Source organism: Phalacrocorax aristotelis, chromosome 1 (genome assembly GCF_949628215.1).
Source record: "Phalacrocorax aristotelis chromosome 1, bGulAri2.1, whole genome shotgun sequence".
Taxonomy (NCBI): Eukaryota; Metazoa; Chordata; class Aves; order Suliformes; family Phalacrocoracidae; genus Phalacrocorax; species Phalacrocorax aristotelis.
The window spans coordinates 124,715,633-124,733,782 of NC_134276.1; the positions used below are offsets into that span (position 1 = coordinate 124,715,633).

The 18,150-nt window shown below is 44.8% G+C and overlaps 1 protein-coding gene across 1 annotated transcript in view; it reads left to right on the plus strand.

Annotated features, from left to right (window-relative positions):
- Positions 1–18,150, plus strand: part of ABI3BP (ABI family member 3 binding protein) — a 183,622-nt gene that overhangs the window by 95,244 nt on the left and 70,228 nt on the right. The window contains exons 32-36 of the mRNA XM_075105227.1: positions 648–728; positions 2,229–2,294; positions 3,567–3,647; positions 5,148–5,213; positions 6,486–6,566. Coding sequence (XP_074961328.1) covers positions 648–728; positions 2,229–2,294; positions 3,567–3,647; positions 5,148–5,213; positions 6,486–6,566 — 375 coding nt within the window. The remainder of the gene's footprint in view (positions 1–647; positions 729–2,228; positions 2,295–3,566; positions 3,648–5,147; positions 5,214–6,485; positions 6,567–18,150) is intronic.

Consider the following 18,150-nt stretch of genomic DNA (forward strand, 5'->3'; position numbering starts at 1 on the left):
CTTGAAACTCACTTTAAGCTTTATCTGAGGTCGCATCTAGCTAAACAGAGTTTCAGGCCTTGCACGTTCGGGGGGGGAGATGGTTTCTAGGCCTGGCGGCTCCTGATTTTTACCATTTAGATGACGCGACTTCTGGTTCATTAACCAAATTCGGTGACTACAGTTACAAAGCAGTTCCCTTTTTCATTACTGATTCCATGGTTTTCCAGCTCCCTACCAGTAATTTCTTTACAGTGTTGTAAAATTGAGGACGTTTCTGCATATTTTGTCCACGTATGTCTTTTGATGGCTTAAAATGGCCCTGGTGTTCAGAAGGACGAACAGCATTATTGTTTTACCTCGTCGGTACCTCGCAGAAATGAACGTGCTAACTGAACGAGAGGAGCTTTGTGATGTGATTGTAAGCTGCAATTACATGTTGTAAAGTTCCCTACGGACTTTCACAGCGAAGAACAAGCAGGGATTTTGCCAGGGTAGCGAAGTCTTCTGGTAGCGAAGATTTCTGAGAAGCCGCCTTAGCAAATCCGATTTTGCCACTTGCTTTTCTTCCCGGTAGCCGTTGGCTGCTTCGTTTCAGGCTTGAAGAATGTGATTTTTCTGTGAAACAGTGGAAAGGATAATCTTATAATCCAGTATATTTCTTTCAGCTCCTAAGGAAGCAGCACTCACACCTTCTGCGCCTAAACCTAGACCATCTGCCAGACCCAAAAGGCCACGAACTAAACCCGGTAACTAACTTCCATAGCAAACGTTTGTTACAGCGTATCGCTTAGGCAGCAGACTTGAGTTCAGATTTATTCTGTGTGAAGTTCAGCACCTAACAGTCCGAAAGATGGGCGCTGAGGGGAGCCGTGCTCTTTGAGGAATACAGTTTTTGTACCGGACCAAAAAAAATTTGAAGCAAAGCGAGAGCACTTTTAACTTTTATATCCCAAATCACCAAGTCGCATGGCCTGTCGTTGAAAGAAATTGTTTTCCTGCTTTTTCATTTCAAAATAACAAGTTTCCCCACTCAGTTCAGCACAGGGTCGGGAAAATGCAAATTCCCCTGCTTTGCTGATGGTCATAGCACCTTAAATAGAACCATAGGGTTTGTGTTGATTCAGTGATTGTTAATGCATGCGCAGACTTAACTGAAACTGTGGAAGTCAGAGCAAAATTCTGCTCTGGAATTTAGTGAAGGCGTATTTTATGGTGGCAAATGAAATTGCACCTCCACACCGGGGTTGAATTTGGTCTGTGACATAAGTCAGAGGATGAAAGGCACCTGGCATTTTCTGAAGAATAAGTGACTACAGTTCCAGAAATATTACTAGTGCTACATGGGCGTTGTGGTTTAAGCCCAGCCGGCAAGTCAGCACCACACAGCCGCTCGCTTGCTCCCCCCCGGTGGGCTGGGAGAGACGATGATCGGAAGAGTAAAAGCGCAGAAACTCGTGGGCTGAGACAAAGACAGTTTAATAGGTAAAGCAAAAGCCGTGCATGCAAGCAAAGCAAACCAAGGAGTTCATCCGCTCCTGCCCATGGGCAGGCAGGTGTCTTTTTCCTTTTTTGCTTTTTGATCAAACAAATAGATCCCTGTACTCATTTTTGTCTGATTTGGGACTAAGGGAGATGAATTTGCCTCCTGTAGGGGTCCAGGTACTGGACCAGCAAATGTTATGGTGTACATTACTAGAGCCCTAAAATGTTTCTGTTCTCACACCTTACAAACAGACAGGTCAGTAAGAAGCAGGAGTTGCCTTTGATGTCTTATACGTGTCTTACCGTCAACTGCAGGCTCTGATTTAAGAGTTTTCCGCAAGGTTTTGGCATTTAGCAGTTTCCTCTTTGGTATAGGTTCTCTGGTATTTGTTATGGGCTGCAGTCTTCTCTTCAGTCAAAGCCCTCACCTGTCCTTTCTTGCTCTTCTCCCGTGACGTAAAAGCAATGCATTTGTTGATTGAATCAAACAACGGATTGAAAATGTCATGAGAACGTAAATACGGGGAAGGAGCCTTGGACGGTGGCTCTCGCACAAGGCCGTGAGCATGCGGTGTGTAGATTCATAGGAGACAAAACTAGGAGGAGTGTAGGGTGTTATGCATAAGAGTAGGCCTTAGCTGTACGCTTGTCTCGTTTAAAACCAGACCAGCCAACCCCCTGAACTATTGGAACGATAACGCTTTTGGCTTACTGCTGACCCATCTACTGATCTGATTGATTACACCTGAATTTTTCTTTTCTAGACCCTAAACCACCACTTTTGGAGCCCAAAACTTCTCAGACTGTTGAACAACCAAAGCCAACACTAGGTAATGCGTGTTTCTGTAGCTGCTGGTCGCTCTCCTCTGCGGTCCACACCACAGTTTGTTACTTTATCTCATACTGTATTTCATCCATTTATCTGAGAGGGGAAAAAAGTTAGGAAACAAGCATTCAGAAACCCGTTTTTCTAGGCTTGGGAGAAAAAGAAAGACGGGGGTGGGGGTTGGGGGTGGGGGTTGTGTTTCTCACGGTTTTACTAGTTCTGTAGTACGGTAAAATTTGGGCGATTGGGATTTGTCTTCCATTTTGTTGGGAGTTTTTCTACACCAACACACTTTAGCCTCAGGAAATCGTCAGAAACCCTTTGGAAATCCTGTTGGAAGGCCAGGTGCAAGGCTAGTATTGTGGACGTGTATCCCAGAACCCTCAGGGAAGGAAGGACTCCTGTGGCACTAGGTGGACACGTTAATTCTACAGTTCTTTTATGAATCCTTCTGAATGCCATTTTGGCTTGACAAACGCTTCTCAGTCACGTCACGTGTCTTGTTCTCCTCTGTCCTCTCTATAAATGCCATCTGCTTTTCCACTGTGTCTATTGCTGTGAAACTTCTTCTGGGAAAGCAGTCTCATAGCACTGCTTTATAAAAATGCAGAAGATTACTGGCCATACTACTTGAAACTCACTTTAAGCTTTATCTGAGGTCGCATCTAGCTAAACAGAGTTTCAGGCCTTGCACGTTCGGGGGGGGAGATGGTTTCTAGGCCTGGCGGCTCCTGATTTTTACCATTTAGATGACGCGACTTCTGGTTCATTAACCAAATTCGGTGACTACAGTTACAAAGCAGTTCCCTTTTTCATTACTGATTCCATGGTTTTCCAGCTCCCTACCAGTAATTTCTTTACAGTGTTGTAAAATTGAGGACGTTTCTGCATATTTTGTCCACGTATGTCTTTTGATGGCTTAAAATGGCCCTGGTGTTCAGAAGGACGAACAGCATTATTGTTTTACCTCGTCGGTACCTCGCAGAAATGAACGTGCTAACTGAACGAGAGGAGCTTTGTGATGTGATTGTAAGCTGCAATTACATGTTGTAAAGTTCCCTACAGACTTTCACAGCGAAGAACAAGCAGGGATTTTGCCAGGGTAGCGAAGTCTTCTGGTAGCGAAGATTTCTGAGAAGCCGCCTTAGCAAATCCGATTTTGCCACTTGCTTTTCTTCCCGGTAGCCGTTGGCTGCTTCGTTTCAGGCTTGAAGAATGTGATTTTTCTGTGAAACAGTGGAAAGGACAATCTTATAATCCAGTATATTTCTTTCAGCTCCTAAGGAAGCAGCACTCACACCTTCTGCGCCTAAACCTAGACCATCTGCCAGACCCAAAAGGCCACGAACTAAACCCGGTAACTAACTTCCATAGCAAACGTTTGTTACAGCGTATCGCTTAGGCAGCAGACTTGAGTTCAGATTTATTCTGTGTGAAGTTCAGCACCTAACAGTCCGAAAGATGGGCGCTGAGGGGAGCCGTGCTCTTTGAGGAATACAGTTTTTGTACCGGACCAAAAAAAATTTGAAGCAAAGCGAGAGCACTTTTAACTTTTATATCCCAAATCACCAAGTCGCATGGCCTGTCGTTGAAAGAAATTGTTTTCCTGCTTTTTCATTTCAAAATAACAAGTTTCCCCACTCAGTTCAGCACAGGGTCGGGAAAATGCAAATTCCCCTGCTTTGCTGATGGTCATAGCACCTTAAATAGAACCATAGGGTTTGTGTTGATTCAGTGATTGTTAATGCATGCGCAGACTTAACTGAAACTGTGGAAGTCAGAGCAAAATTCTGCTCTGGAATTTAGTGAAGGCGTATTTTATGGTGGCAAATGAAATTGCACCTCCACACCGGGGTTGAATTTGGTCTGTGACATAAGTCAGAGGATGAAAGGCACCTGGCATTTTCTGAAGAATAAGTGACTACAGTTCCAGAAATATTACTAGTGCTACATGGGCGTTGTGGTTTAAGCCCAGCCGGCAAGTCAGCACCACACAGCCGCTCGCTTGCTCCCCCCCGGTGGGCTGGGAGAGACGATGATCGGAAGAGTAAAAGCGCAGAAACTCGTGGGCTGAGACAAAGACAGTTTAATAGGTAAAGCAAAAGCCGCGCATGCAAGCAAAGCAAACCAAGGAGTTCATCCGCTCCTGCCCATGGGCAGGCAGGTGTCTTTTTCCTTTTTTGCTTTTTGATCAAACAAATAGATCCCTGTACTCATTTTTGTCTGATTTGGGACTAAGGGAGATGAATTTGCCTCCTGTAGGGGTCCAGGTACTGGACCAGCAAATGTTATGGTGTACATTACTAGAGCCCTAAAATGTTTCTGTTCTCACACCTTACAAACAGACAGGTCAGTAAGAAGCAGGAGTTGCCTTTGATGTCTTATACGTGTCTTACCGTCAACTGCAGGCTCTGATTTAAGAGTTTTCCGCAAGGTTTTGGCATTTAGCAGTTTCCTCTTTGGTATAGGTTCTCTGGTATTTGTTATGGGCTGCAGTCTTCTCTTCAGTCAAAGCCCTCACCTGTCCTTTCTTGCTCTTCTCCCGTGACGTAAAAGCAATGCATTTGTTGATTGAATCAAACAACGGATTGAAAATGTCATGAGAACGTAAATACGGGGAAGGAGCCTTGGACGGTGGCTCTCGCACAAGGCCGTGAGCATGCGGTGTGTAGATTCATAGGAGACAAAACTAGGAGGAGTGTAGGGTGTTATGCATAAGAGTAGGCCTTAGCTGTACGCTTGTCTCGTTTAAAACCAGACCAGCCAACCCCCTGAACTATTGGAACGATAACGCTTTTGGCTTACTGCTGACCCATCTACTGATCTGATTGATTACACCTGAATTTTTCTTTTCTAGCCCCTAAACCACCACTTTTGGAGCCCAAAACTTCTCAGACTGTTGAACAACCAAAGCCAACACTAGGTAATGCGTGTTTCTGTAGCTGCTGGTCGCTCTCCTCTGCGGTCCACACCACAGTTTGTTACTTTATCTCATACTGTATTTCATCCATTTATCTGAGAGGGGAAAAAAGTTAGGAAACAAGCATTCAGAAACCCGTTTTTCTAGGCTTGGGAGAAAAAGAAAGACGGGGGTGGGGGTTGGGGGTGGGGGTTGTGTTTCTCACGGTTTTACTAGTTCTGTAGTACGGTAAAATTTGGGCGATTGGGATTTGTCTTCCATTTTGTTGGGAGTTTTTCTACACCAACACACTTTAGCCTCAGGAAATCGTCAGAAACCCTTTGGAAATCCTGTTGGAAGGCCAGGTGCAAGGCTAGTATTGTGGACGTGTATCCCAGAACCCTCAGGGAAGGAAGGACTCCTGTGGCACTAGGTGGACACGTTAATTCTACAGTTCTTTTATGAATCCTTCTGAATGCCATTTTGGCTTGACAAACGCTTCTCAGTCACGTCACGTGTCTTGTTCTCCTCTGTCCTCTCTATAAATGCCATCTGCTTTTCCACTGTGTCTATTGCTGTGAAACTTCTTCTGGGAAAGCAGTCTCATAGCACTGCTTTATAAAAATGCAGAAGATTACTGGCCATACTACTTGAAACTCACTTTAAGCTTTATCTGAGGTCGCATCTAGCTAAACAGAGTTTCAGGCCTTGCACGTTCGGGGGGGGAGATGGTTTCTAGGCCTGGCGGCTCCTGATTTTTACCATTTAGATGACGCGACTTCTGGTTCATTAACCAAATTCGGTGACTACAGTTACAAAGCAGTTCCCTTTTTCATTACTGATTCCATGGTTTTCCAGCTCCCTACCAGTAATTTCTTTACAGTGTTGTAAAATTGAGGACGTTTCTGCATATTTTGTCCACGTATGTCTTTTGATGGCTTAAAATGGCCCTGGTGTTCAGAAGGACGAACAGCATTATTGTTTTACCTCGTCGGTACCTCGCAGAAATGAACGTGCTAACTGAACGAGAGGAGCTTTGTGATGTGATTGTAAGCTGCAATTACATGTTGTAAAGTTCCCTACGGACTTTCACAGCGAAGAACAAGCAGGGATTTTGCCAGGGTAGCGAAGTCTTCTGGTAGCGAAGATTTCTGAGAAGCCGCCTTAGCAAATCCGATTTTGCCACTTGCTTTTCTTCCCGGTAGCCGTTGGCTGCTTCGTTTCAGGCTTGAAGAATGTGATTTTTCTGTGAAACAGTGGAAAGGACAATCTTATAATCCAGTATATTTCTTTCAGCTCCTAAGGAAGCAGCACTCACACCTTCTGCGCCTAAACCTAGACCATCTGCCAGACCCAAAAGGCCACGAACTAAACCCGGTAACTAACTTCCATAGCAAACGTTTGTTACAGCGTATCGCTTAGGCAGCAGACTTGAGTTCAGATTTATTCTGTGTGAAGTTCAGCACCTAACAGTCCGAAAGATGGGCGCTGAGGGGAGCCGTGCTCTTTGAGGAATACAGTTTTTGTACTGGACCAAAAAAAATTTGAAGCAAAGCGAGAGCACTTTTAACTTTTATATCCCAAATCACCAAGTCGCATGGCCTGTCGTTGAAAGAAATTGTTTTCCTGCTTTTTCATTTCAAAATAACAAGTTTCCCCACTCAGTTCAGCACAGGGTCGGGAAAATGCAAATTCCCCTGCTTTGCTGATGGTCATAGCACCTTAAATAGAACCATAGGGTTTGTGTTGATTCAGTGATTGTTAATGCATGCGCAGACTTAACTGAAACTGTGGAAGTCAGAGCAAAATTCTGCTCTGGAATTTAGTGAAGGCGTATTTTATGGTGGCAAATGAAATTGCACCTCCACACCGGGGTTGAATTTGGTCTGTGACATAAGTCAGAGGATGAAAGGCACCTGGCATTTTCTGAAGAATAAGTGACTACAGTTCCAGAAATATTACTAGTGCTACATGGGCGTTGTGGTTTAAGCCCAGCCGGCAAGTCAGCACCACACAGCCGCTCGCTTGCTCCCCCCCGGTGGGCTGGGAGAGACGATGATCGGAAGAGTAAAAGCGCAGAAACTCGTGGGCTGAGACAAAGACAGTTTAATAGGTAAAGCAAAAGCCGCGCATGCAAGCAAAGCAAACCAAGGAGTTCATCCGCTCCTGCCCATGGGCAGGCAGGTGTCTTTTTCCTTTTTTGCTTTTTGATCAAACAAATAGATCCCTGTACTCATTTTTGTCTGATTTGGGACTAAGGGAGATGAATTTGCCTCCTGTAGGGGTCCAGGTACTGGACCAGCAAATGTTATGGTGTACATTACTAGAGCCCTAAAATGTTTCTGTTCTCACACCTTACAAACAGACAGGTCAGTAAGAAGCAGGAGTTGCCTTTGATGTCTTATACGTGTCTTACCGTCAACTGCAGGCTCTGATTTAAGAGTTTTCCGCAAGGTTTTGGCATTTAGCAGTTTCCTCTTTGGTATAGGTTCTCTGGTATTTGTTATGGGCTGCAGTCTTCTCTTCAGTCAAAGCCCTCACCTGTCCTTTCTTGCTCTTCTCCCGTGACGTAAAAGCAATGCATTTGTTGATTGAATCAAACAACGGATTGAAAATGTCATGAGAACGTAAATACGGGGAAGGAGCCTTGGACGGTGGCTCTCGCACAAGGCCGTGAGCATGCGGTGTGTAGATTCATAGGAGACAAAACTAGGAGGAGTGTAGGGTGTTATGCATAAGAGTAGGCCTTAGCTGTACGCTTGTCTCGTTTAAAACCAGACCAGCCAACCCCCTGAACTATTGGAACGATAACGCTTTTGGCTTACTGCTGACCCATCTACTGATCTGATTGATTACACCTGAATTTTTCTTTTCTAGCCCCTAAACCACCACTTTTGGAGCCCAAAACTTCTCAGACTGTTGAACAACCAAAGCCAACACTAGGTAATGCGTGTTTCTGTAGCTGCTGGTCGCTCTCCTCTGCGGTCCACACCACAGTTTGTTACTTTATCTCATACTGTATTTCATCCATTTATCTGAGAGGGGAAAAAAGTTAGGAAACAAGCATTCAGAAACCCGTTTTTCTAGGCTTGGGAGAAAAAGAAAGACGGGGGTGGGGGTTGGGGGTGGGGGTTGTGTTTCTCACGGTTTTACTAGTTCTGTAGTACGGTAAAATTTGGGCGATTGGGATTTGTCTTCCATTTTGTTGGGAGTTTTTCTACACCAACACACTTTAGCCTCAGGAAATCGTCAGAAACCCTTTGGAAATCCTGTTGGAAGGCCAGGTGCAAGGCTAGTATTGTGGACGTGTATCCCAGAACCCTCAGGGAAGGAAGGACTCCTGTGGCACTAGGTGGACACGTTAATTCTACAGTTCTTTTATGAATCCTTCTGAATGCCATTTTGGCTTGACAAACGCTTCTCAGTCACGTCACGTGTCTTGTTCTCCTCTGTCCTCTCTATAAATGCCATCTGCTTTTCCACTGTGTCTATTGCTGTGAAACTTCTTCTGGGAAAGCAGTCTCATAGCACTGCTTTATAAAAATGCAGAAGATTACTGGCCATACTACTTGAAACTCACTTTAAGCTTTATCTGAGGTCGCATCTAGCTAAACAGAGTTTCAGGCCTTGCACGTTCGGGGGGGGAGATGGTTTCTAGGCCTGGCGGCTCCTGATTTTTACCATTTAGATGACGCGACTTCTGGTTCATTAACCAAATTCGGTGACTACAGTTACAAAGCAGTTCCCTTTTTCATTACTGATTCCATGGTTTTCCAGCTCCCTACCAGTAATTTCTTTACAGTGTTGTAAAATTGAGGACGTTTCTGCATATTTTGTCCACGTATGTCTTTTGATGGCTTAAAATGGCCCTGGTGTTCAGAAGGACGAACAGCATTATTGTTTTACCTCGTCGGTACCTCGCAGAAATGAACGTGCTAACTGAACGAGAGGAGCTTTGTGATGTGATTGTAAGCTGCAATTACATGTTGTAAAGTTCCCTACGGACTTTCACAGCGAAGAACAAGCAGGGATTTTGCCAGGGTAGCGAAGTCTTCTGGTAGCGAAGATTTCTGAGAAGCCGCCTTAGCAAATCCGATTTTGCCACTTGCTTTTCTTCCCGGTAGCCGTTGGCTGCTTCGTTTCAGGCTTGAAGAATGTGATTTTTCTGTGAAACAGTGGAAAGGACAATCTTATAATCCAGTATATTTCTTTCAGCTCCTAAGGAAGCAGCACTCACACCTTCTGCGCCTAAACCTAGACCATCTGCCAGACCCAAAAGGCCACGAACTAAACCCGGTAACTAACTTCCATAGCAAACGTTTGTTACAGCGTATCGCTTAGGCAGCAGACTTGAGTTCAGATTTATTCTGTGTGAAGTTCAGCACCTAACAGTCCGAAAGATGGGCGCTGAGGGGAGCCGTGCTCTTTGAGGAATACAGTTTTTGTACCGGACCAAAAAAAATTTGAAGCAAAGCGAGAGCACTTTTAACTTTTATATCCCAAATCACCAAGTCGCATGGCCTGTCGTTGAAAGAAATTGTTTTCCTGCTTTTTCATTTCAAAATAACAAGTTTCCCCACTCAGTTCAGCACAGGGTCGGGAAAATGCAAATTCCCCTGCTTTGCTGATGGTCATAGCACCTTAAATAGAACCATAGGGTTTGTGTTGATTCAGTGATTGTTAATGCATGCGCAGACTTAACTGAAACTGTGGAAGTCAGAGCAAAATTCTGCTCTGGAATTTAGTGAAGGCGTATTTTATGGTGGCAAATGAAATTGCACCTCCACACCGGGGTTGAATTTGGTCTGTGACATAAGTCAGAGGATGAAAGGCACCTGGCATTTTCTGAAGAATAAGTGACTACAGTTCCAGAAATATTACTAGTGCTACATGGGCGTTGTGGTTTAAGCCCAGCCGGCAACTCAGCACCACACAGCCGCTCGCTTGCTCCCCCCCGGTGGGCTGGGAGAGACGATGATCGGAAGAGTAAAAGCGCAGAAACTCGTGGGCTGAGACAAAGACAGTTTAATAGGTAAAGCAAAAGCCGCGCATGCAAGCAAAGCAAACCAAGGAGTTCATCCGCTCCTGCCCATGGGCAGGCAGGTGTCTTTTTCCTTTTTTGCTTTTTGATCAAACAAATAGATCCCTGTACTCATTTTTGTCTGATTTGGGACTAAGGGAGATGAATTTGCCTCCTGTAGGGGTCCAGGTACTGGACCAGCAAATGTTATGGTGTACATTACTAGAGCCCTAAAATGTTTCTGTTCTCACACCTTACAAACAGACAGGTCAGTAAGAAGCAGGAGTTGCCTTTGATGTCTTATACGTGTCTTACCGTCAACTGCAGGCTCTGATTTAAGAGTTTTCCGCAAGGTTTTGGCATTTAGCAGTTTCCTCTTTGGTATAGGTTCTCTGGTATTTGTTATGGGCTGCAGTCTTCTCTTCAGTCAAAGCCCTCACCTGTCCTTTCTTGCTCTTCTCCCGTGACGTAAAAGCAATGCATTTGTTGATTGAATCAAACAACGGATTGAAAATGTCATGAGAACGTAAATACGGGGAAGGAGCCTTGGACGGTGGCTCTCGCACAAGGCCGTGAGCATGCGGTGTGTAGATTCATAGGAGACAAAACTAGGAGGAGTGTAGGGTGTTATGCATAAGAGTAGGCCTTAGCTGTACGCTTGTCTCGTTTAAAACCAGACCAGCCAACCCCCTGAACTATTGGAACGATAACGCTTTTGGCTTACTGCTGACCCATCTACTGATCTGATTGATTACACCTGAATTTTTCTTTTCTAGCCCCTAAACCACCACTTTTGGAGCCCAAAACTTCTCAGACTGTTGAACAACCAAAGCCAACACTAGGTAATGCGTGTTTCTGTAGCTGCTGGTCGCTCTCCTCTGCGGTCCACACCACAGTTTGTTACTTTATCTCATACTGTATTTCATCCATTTATCTGAGAGGGGAAAAAAGTTAGGAAACAAGCATTCAGAAACCCGTTTTTCTAGGCTTGGGAGAAAAAGAAAGACGGGAGTGGGGGTTGGGGGTGGGGGTTGTGTTTCTCACGGTTTTACTAGTTCTGTAGTACGGTAAAATTTGGGCGATTGGGATTTGTCTTCCATTTTGTTGGGAGTTTTTCTACACCAACACACTTTAGCCTCAGGAAATCGTCAGAAACCCTTTGGAAATCCTGTTGGAAGGCCAGGTGCAAGGCTAGTATTGTGGACGTGTATCCCAGAACCCTCAGGGAAGGAAGGACTCCTGTGGCACTAGGTGGACACGTTAATTCTACAGTTCTTTTATGAATCCTTCTGAATGCCATTTTGGCTTGACAAACGCTTCTCAGTCACGTCACGTGTCTTGTTCTCCTCTGTCCTCTCTATAAATGCCATCTGCTTTTCCACTGTGTCTATTGCTGTGAAACTTCTTCTGGGAAAGCAGTCTCATAGCACTGCTTTATAAAAATGCAGAAGATTACTGGCCATACTACTTGAAACTCACTTTAAGCTTTATCTGAGGTCGCATCTAGCTAAACAGAGTTTCAGGCCTTGCACGTTCGGGGGGGGAGATGGTTTCTAGGCCTGGCGGCTCCTGATTTTTACCATTTAGATGACGCGACTTCTGGTTCATTAACCAAATTCGGTGACTACAGTTACAAAGCAGTTCCCTTTTTCATTACTGATTCCATGGTTTTCCAGCTCCCTACCAGTAATTTCTTTACAGTGTTGTAAAATTGAGGACGTTTCTGCATATTTTGTCCACGTATGTCTTTTGATGGCTTAAAATGGCCCTGGTGTTCAGAAGGACGAACAGCATTATTGTTTTACCTCGTCGGTACCTCGCAGAAATGAACGTGCTAACTGAACGAGAGGAGCTTTGTGATGTGATTGTAAGCTGCAATTACATGTTGTAAAGTTCCCTACGGACTTTCACAGCGAAGAACAAGCAGGGATTTTGCCAGGGTAGCGAAGTCTTCTGGTAGCGAAGATTTCTGAGAAGCCGCCTTAGCAAATCCGATTTTGCCACTCGCTTTTCTTCCCGGTAGCCGTTGGCTGCTTCGTTTCAGGCTTGAAGAATGTGATTTTTCTGTGAAACAGTGGAAAGGACAATCTTATAATCCAGTATATTTCTTTCAGCTCCTAAGGAAGCAGCACTCACACCTTCTGCGCCTAAACCTAGACCATCTGCCAGACCCAAAAGGCCACGAACTAAACCCGGTAACTAACTTCCATAGCAAACGTTTGTTACAGCGTATCGCTTAGGCAGCAGACTTGAGTTCAGATTTATTCTGTGTGAAGTTCAGCACCTAACAGTCCGAAAGATGGGCGCTGAGGGGAGCCGTGCTCTTTGAGGAATACAGTTTTTGTACCGGACCAAAAAAAATTTGAAGCAAAGCGAGAGCACTTTTAACTTTTATATCCCAAATCACCAAGTCGCATGGCCTGTCGTTGAAAGAAATTGTTTTCCTGCTTTTTCATTTCAAAATAACAAGTTTCCCCACTCAGTTCAGCACAGGGTCGGGAAAATGCAAATTCCCCTGCTTTGCTGATGGTCATAGCACCTTAAATAGAACCATAGGGTTTGTGTTGATTCAGTGATTGTTAATGCATGCGCAGACTTAACTGAAACTGTGGAAGTCAGAGCAAAATTCTGCTCTGGAATTTAGTGAAGGCGTATTTTATGGTGGCAAATGAAATTGCACCTCCACACCGGGGTTGAATTTGGTCTGTGACATAAGTCAGAGGATGAAAGGCACCTGGCATTTTCTGAAGAATAAGTGACTACAGTTCCAGAAATATTACTAGTGCTACATGGGCGTTGTGGTTTAAGCCCAGCCGGCAAGTCAGCACCACACAGCCGCTCGCTTGCTCCCCCCCGGTGGGCTGGGAGAGACGATGATCGGAAGAGTAAAAGCGCAGAAACTCGTGGGCTGAGACAAAGACAGTTTAATAGGTAAAGCAAAAGCCGCGCATGCAAGCAAAGCAAACCAAGGAGTTCATCCGCTCCTGCCCATGGGCAGGCAGGTGTCTTTTTCCTTTTTTGCTTTTTGATCAAACAAATAGATCCCTGTACTCATTTTTGTCTGATTTGGGACTAAGGGAGATGAATTTGCCTCCTGTAGGGGTCCAGGTACTGGACCAGCAAATGTTATGGTGTACATTACTAGAGCCCTAAAATGTTTCTGTTCTCACACCTTACAAACAGACAGGTCAGTAAGAAGCAGGAGTTGCCTTTGATGTCTTATACGTGTCTTACCGTCAACTGCAGGCTCTGATTTAAGAGTTTTCCGCAAGGTTTTGGCATTTAGCAGTTTCCTCTTTGGTATAGGTTCTCTGGTATTTGTTATGGGCTGCAGTCTTCTCTTCAGTCAAAGCCCTCACCTGTCCTTTCTTGCTCTTCTCCCGTGACGTAAAAGCAATGCATTTGTTGATTGAATCAAACAACGGATTGAAAATGTCATGAGAACGTAAATACGGGGAAGGAGCCTTGGACGGTGGCTCTCGCACAAGGCCGTGAGCATGCGGTGTGTAGATTCATAGGAGACAAAACTAGGAGGAGTGTAGGGTGTTATGCATAAGAGTAGGCCTTAGCTGTACGCTTGTCTCGTTTAAAACCAGACCAGCCAACCCCCTGAACTATTGGAACGATAACGCTTTTGGCTTACTGCTGACCCATCTACTGATCTGATTGATTACACCTGAATTTTTCTTTTCTAGACCCTAAACCACCACTTTTGGAGCCCAAAACTTCTCAGACTGTTGAACAACCAAAGCCAACACTAGGTAATGCGTGTTTCTGTAGCTGCTGGTCGCTCTCCTCTGCGGTCCACACCACAGTTTGTTACTTTATCTCATACTGTATTTCATCCATTTATCTGAGAGGGGAAAAAAGTTAGGAAACAAGCATTCAGAAACCCGTTTTTCTAGGCTTGGGAGAAAAAGAAAGACGGGGGTGGGGGTTGGGGGTGGGGGTTGTGTTTCTCACGGTTTTACTAGTTCTGTAGTACGGTAAAATTTGGGCGATTGGGATTTGTCTTCCATTTTGTTGGGAGTTTTTCTACACCAACACACTTTAGCCTCAGGAAATCGTCAGAAACCCTTTGGAAATCCTGTTGGAAGGCCAGGTGCAAGGCTAGTATTGTGGACGTGTATCCCAGAACCCTCAGGGAAGGAAGGACTCCTGTGGCACTAGGTGGACACGTTAATTCTACAGTTCTTTTATGAATCCTTCTGAATGCCATTTTGGCTTGACAAACGCTTCTCAGTCACGTCACGTGTCTTGTTCTCCTCTGTCCTCTCTATAAATGCCATCTGCTTTTCCACTGTGTCTATTGCTGTGAAACTTCTTCTGGGAAAGCAGTCTCATAGCACTGCTTTATAAAAATGCAGAAGATTACTGGCCATACTACTTGAAACTCACTTTAAGCTTTATCTGAGGTCGCATCTAGCTAAACAGAGTTTCAGGCCTTGCACGTTCGGGGGGGGAGATGGTTTCTAGGCCTGGCGGCTCCTGATTTTTACCATTTAGATGACGCGACTTCTGGTTCATTAACCAAATTCGGTGACTACAGTTACAAAGCAGTTCCCTTTTTCATTACTGATTCCATGGTTTTCCAGCTCCCTACCAGTAATTTCTTTACAGTGTTGTAAAATTGAGGACGTTTCTGCATATTTTGTCCACGTATGTCTTTTGATGGCTTAAAATGGCCCTGGTGTTCAGAAGGACGAACAGCATTATTGTTTTACCTCGTCGGTACCTCGCAGAAATGAACGTGCTAACTGAACGAGAGGAGCTTTGTGATGTGATTGTAAGCTGCAATTACATGTTGTAAAGTTCCCTACAGACTTTCACAGCGAAGAACAAGCAGGGATTTTGCCAGGGTAGCGAAGTCTTCTGGTAGCGAAGATTTCTGAGAAGCCGCCTTAGCAAATCCGATTTTGCCACTTGCTTTTCTTCCCGGTAGCCGTTGGCTGCTTCGTTTCAGGCTTGAAGAATGTGATTTTTCTGTGAAACAGTGGAAAGGACAATCTTATAATCCAGTATATTTCTTTCAGCTCCTAAGGAAGCAGCACTCACACCTTCTGCGCCTAAACCTAGACCATCTGCCAGACCCAAAAGGCCACGAACTAAACCCGGTAACTAACTTCCATAGCAAACGTTTGTTACAGCGTATCGCTTAGGCAGCAGACTTGAGTTCAGATTTATTCTGTGTGAAGTTCAGCACCTAACAGTCCGAAAGATGGGCGCTGAGGGGAGCCGTGCTCTTTGAGGAATACAGTTTTTGTACCGGACCAAAAAAAATTTGAAGCAAAGCGAGAGCACTTTTAACTTTTATATCCCAAATCACCAAGTCGCATGGCCTGTCGTTGAAAGAAATTGTTTTCCTGCTTTTTCATTTCAAAATAACAAGTTTCCCCACTCAGTTCAGCACAGGGTCGGGAAAATGCAAATTCCCCTGCTTTGCTGATGGTCATAGCACCTTAAATAGAACCATAGGGTTTGTGTTGATTCAGTGACTGTTAATGCATGCGCAGACTTAACTGAAACTGTGGAAGTCAGAGCAAAATTCTGCTCTGGAATTTAGTGAAGGCGTATTTTATGGTGGCAAATGAAATTGCACCTCCACACCGGGGTTGAATTTGGTCTGTGACATAAGTCAGAGGATGAAAGGCACCTGGCATTTTCTGAAGAATAAGTGACTACAGTTCCAGAAATATTACTAGTGCTACATGGGCGTTGTGGTTTAAGCCCAGCCGGCAAGTCAGCACCACACAGCCGCTCGCTTGCTCCCCCCCGGTGGGCTGGGAGAGACGATGATCGGAAGAGTAAAAGCGCAGAAACTCGTGGGCTGAGACAAAGACAGTTTAATAGGTAAAGCAAAAGCCGCGCATGCAAGCAAAGCAAACCAAGGAGTTCATCCGCTCCTGCCCATGGGCAGGCAGGTGTCTTTTTCCTTTTTTGCTTTTTGATCAAACAAATAGATCCCTGTACTCATTTTTGTCTGATTTGGGACTAAGGGAGATGAATTTGCCTCCTGTAGGGGTCCAGGTACTGGACCAGCAAATGTTATGGTGTACATTACTAGAGCCCTAAAATGTTTCTGTTCTCACACCTTACAAACAGACAGGTCAGTAAGAAGCAGGAGTTGCCTTTGATGTCTTATACGTGTCTTACCGTCAACTGCAGGCTCTGATTTAAGAGTTTTCCGCAAGGTTTTGGCATTTAGCAGTTTCCTCTTTGGTATAGGTTCTCTGGTATTTGTTATGGGCTGCAGTCTTCTCTTCAGTCAAAGCCCTCACCTGTCCTTTCTTGCTCTTCTCCCGTGACGTAAAAGCAATGCATTTGTTGATTGAATCAAACAACGGATTGAAAATGTCATGAGAACGTAAATACGGGGAAGGAGCCTTGGACGGTGGCTCTCGCACAAGGCCGTGAGCATGCGGTGTGTAGATTCATAGGAGACAAAACTAGGAGGAGTGTAGGGTGTTATGCATAAGAGTAGGCCTTAGCTGTACGCTTGTCTCGTTTAAAACCAGACCAGCCAACCCCCTGAACTATTGGAACGATAACGCTTTTGGCTTACTGCTGACCCATCTACTGATCTGATTGATTACACCTGAATTTTTCTTTTCTAGCCCCTAAACCACCACTTTTGGAGCCCAAAACTTCTCAGACTGTTGAACAACCAAAGCCAACACTAGGTAATGCGTGTTTCTGTAGCTGCTGGTCGCTCTCCTCTGCGGTCCACACCACAGTTTGTTACTTTATCTCATACTGTATTTCATCCATTTATCTGAGAGGGGAAAAAAGTTAGGAAACAAGCATTCAGAAACCCGTTTTTCTAGGCTTGGGAGAAAAAGAAAGACGGGGGTGGGGGTTGGGGGTGGGGGTTGTGTTTCTCACGGTTTTACTAGTTCTGTAGTACGGTAAAATTTGGGCGATTGGGATTTGTCTTCCATTTTGTTGGGAGTTTTTCTACACCAACACACTTTAGCCTCAGGAAATCGTCAGAAACCCTTTGGAAATCCTGTTGGAAGGCCAGGTGCAAGGCTAGTATTGTGGACGTGTATCCCAGAACCCTCAGGGAAGGAAGGACTCCTGTGGCACTAGGTGGACACGTTAATTCTACAGTTCTTTTATGAATCCTTCTGAATGCCATTTTGGCTTGACAAACGCTTCTCAGTCACGTCACGTGTCTTGTTCTCCTCTGTCCTCTCTATAAATGCCATCTGCTTTTCCACTGTGTCTATTGCTGTGAAACTTCTTCTGGGAAAGCAGTCTCATAGCACTGCTTTATAAAAATGCAGAAGATTACTGGCCATACTACTTGAAACTCACTTTAAGCTTTATCTGAGGTCGCATCTAGCTAAACAGAGTTTCAGGCCTTGCACGTTCGGGGGGGGAGATGGTTTCTAGGCCTGGCGGCTCCTGATTTTTACCATTTAGATGACGCGACTTCTGGTTCATTAACCAAATTCGGTGACTACAGTTACAAAGCAGTTCCCTTTTTCATTACTGATTCCATGGTTTTCCAGCTCCCTACCAGTAATTTCTTTACAGTGTTGTAAAATTGAGGACGTTTCTGCATATTTTGTCCACGTATGTCTTTTGATGGCTTAAAATGGCCCTGGTGTTCAGAAGGACGAACAGCATTATTGTTTTACCTCGTCGGTACCTCGCAGAAATGAACGTGCTAACTGAACGAGAGGAGCTTTGTGATGTGATTGTAAGCTGCAATTACATGTTGTAAAGTTCCCTACAGACTTTCACAGCGAAGAACAAGCAGGGATTTTGCCAGGGTAGCGAAGTCTTCTGGTAGCGAAGATTTCTGAGAAGCCGCCTTAGCAAATCCGATTTTGCCACTTGCTTTTCTTCCCGGTAGCCGTTGGCTGCTTCGTTTCAGGCTTGAAGAATGTGATTTTTCTGTGAAACAGTGGAAAGGACAATCTTATAATCCAGTAT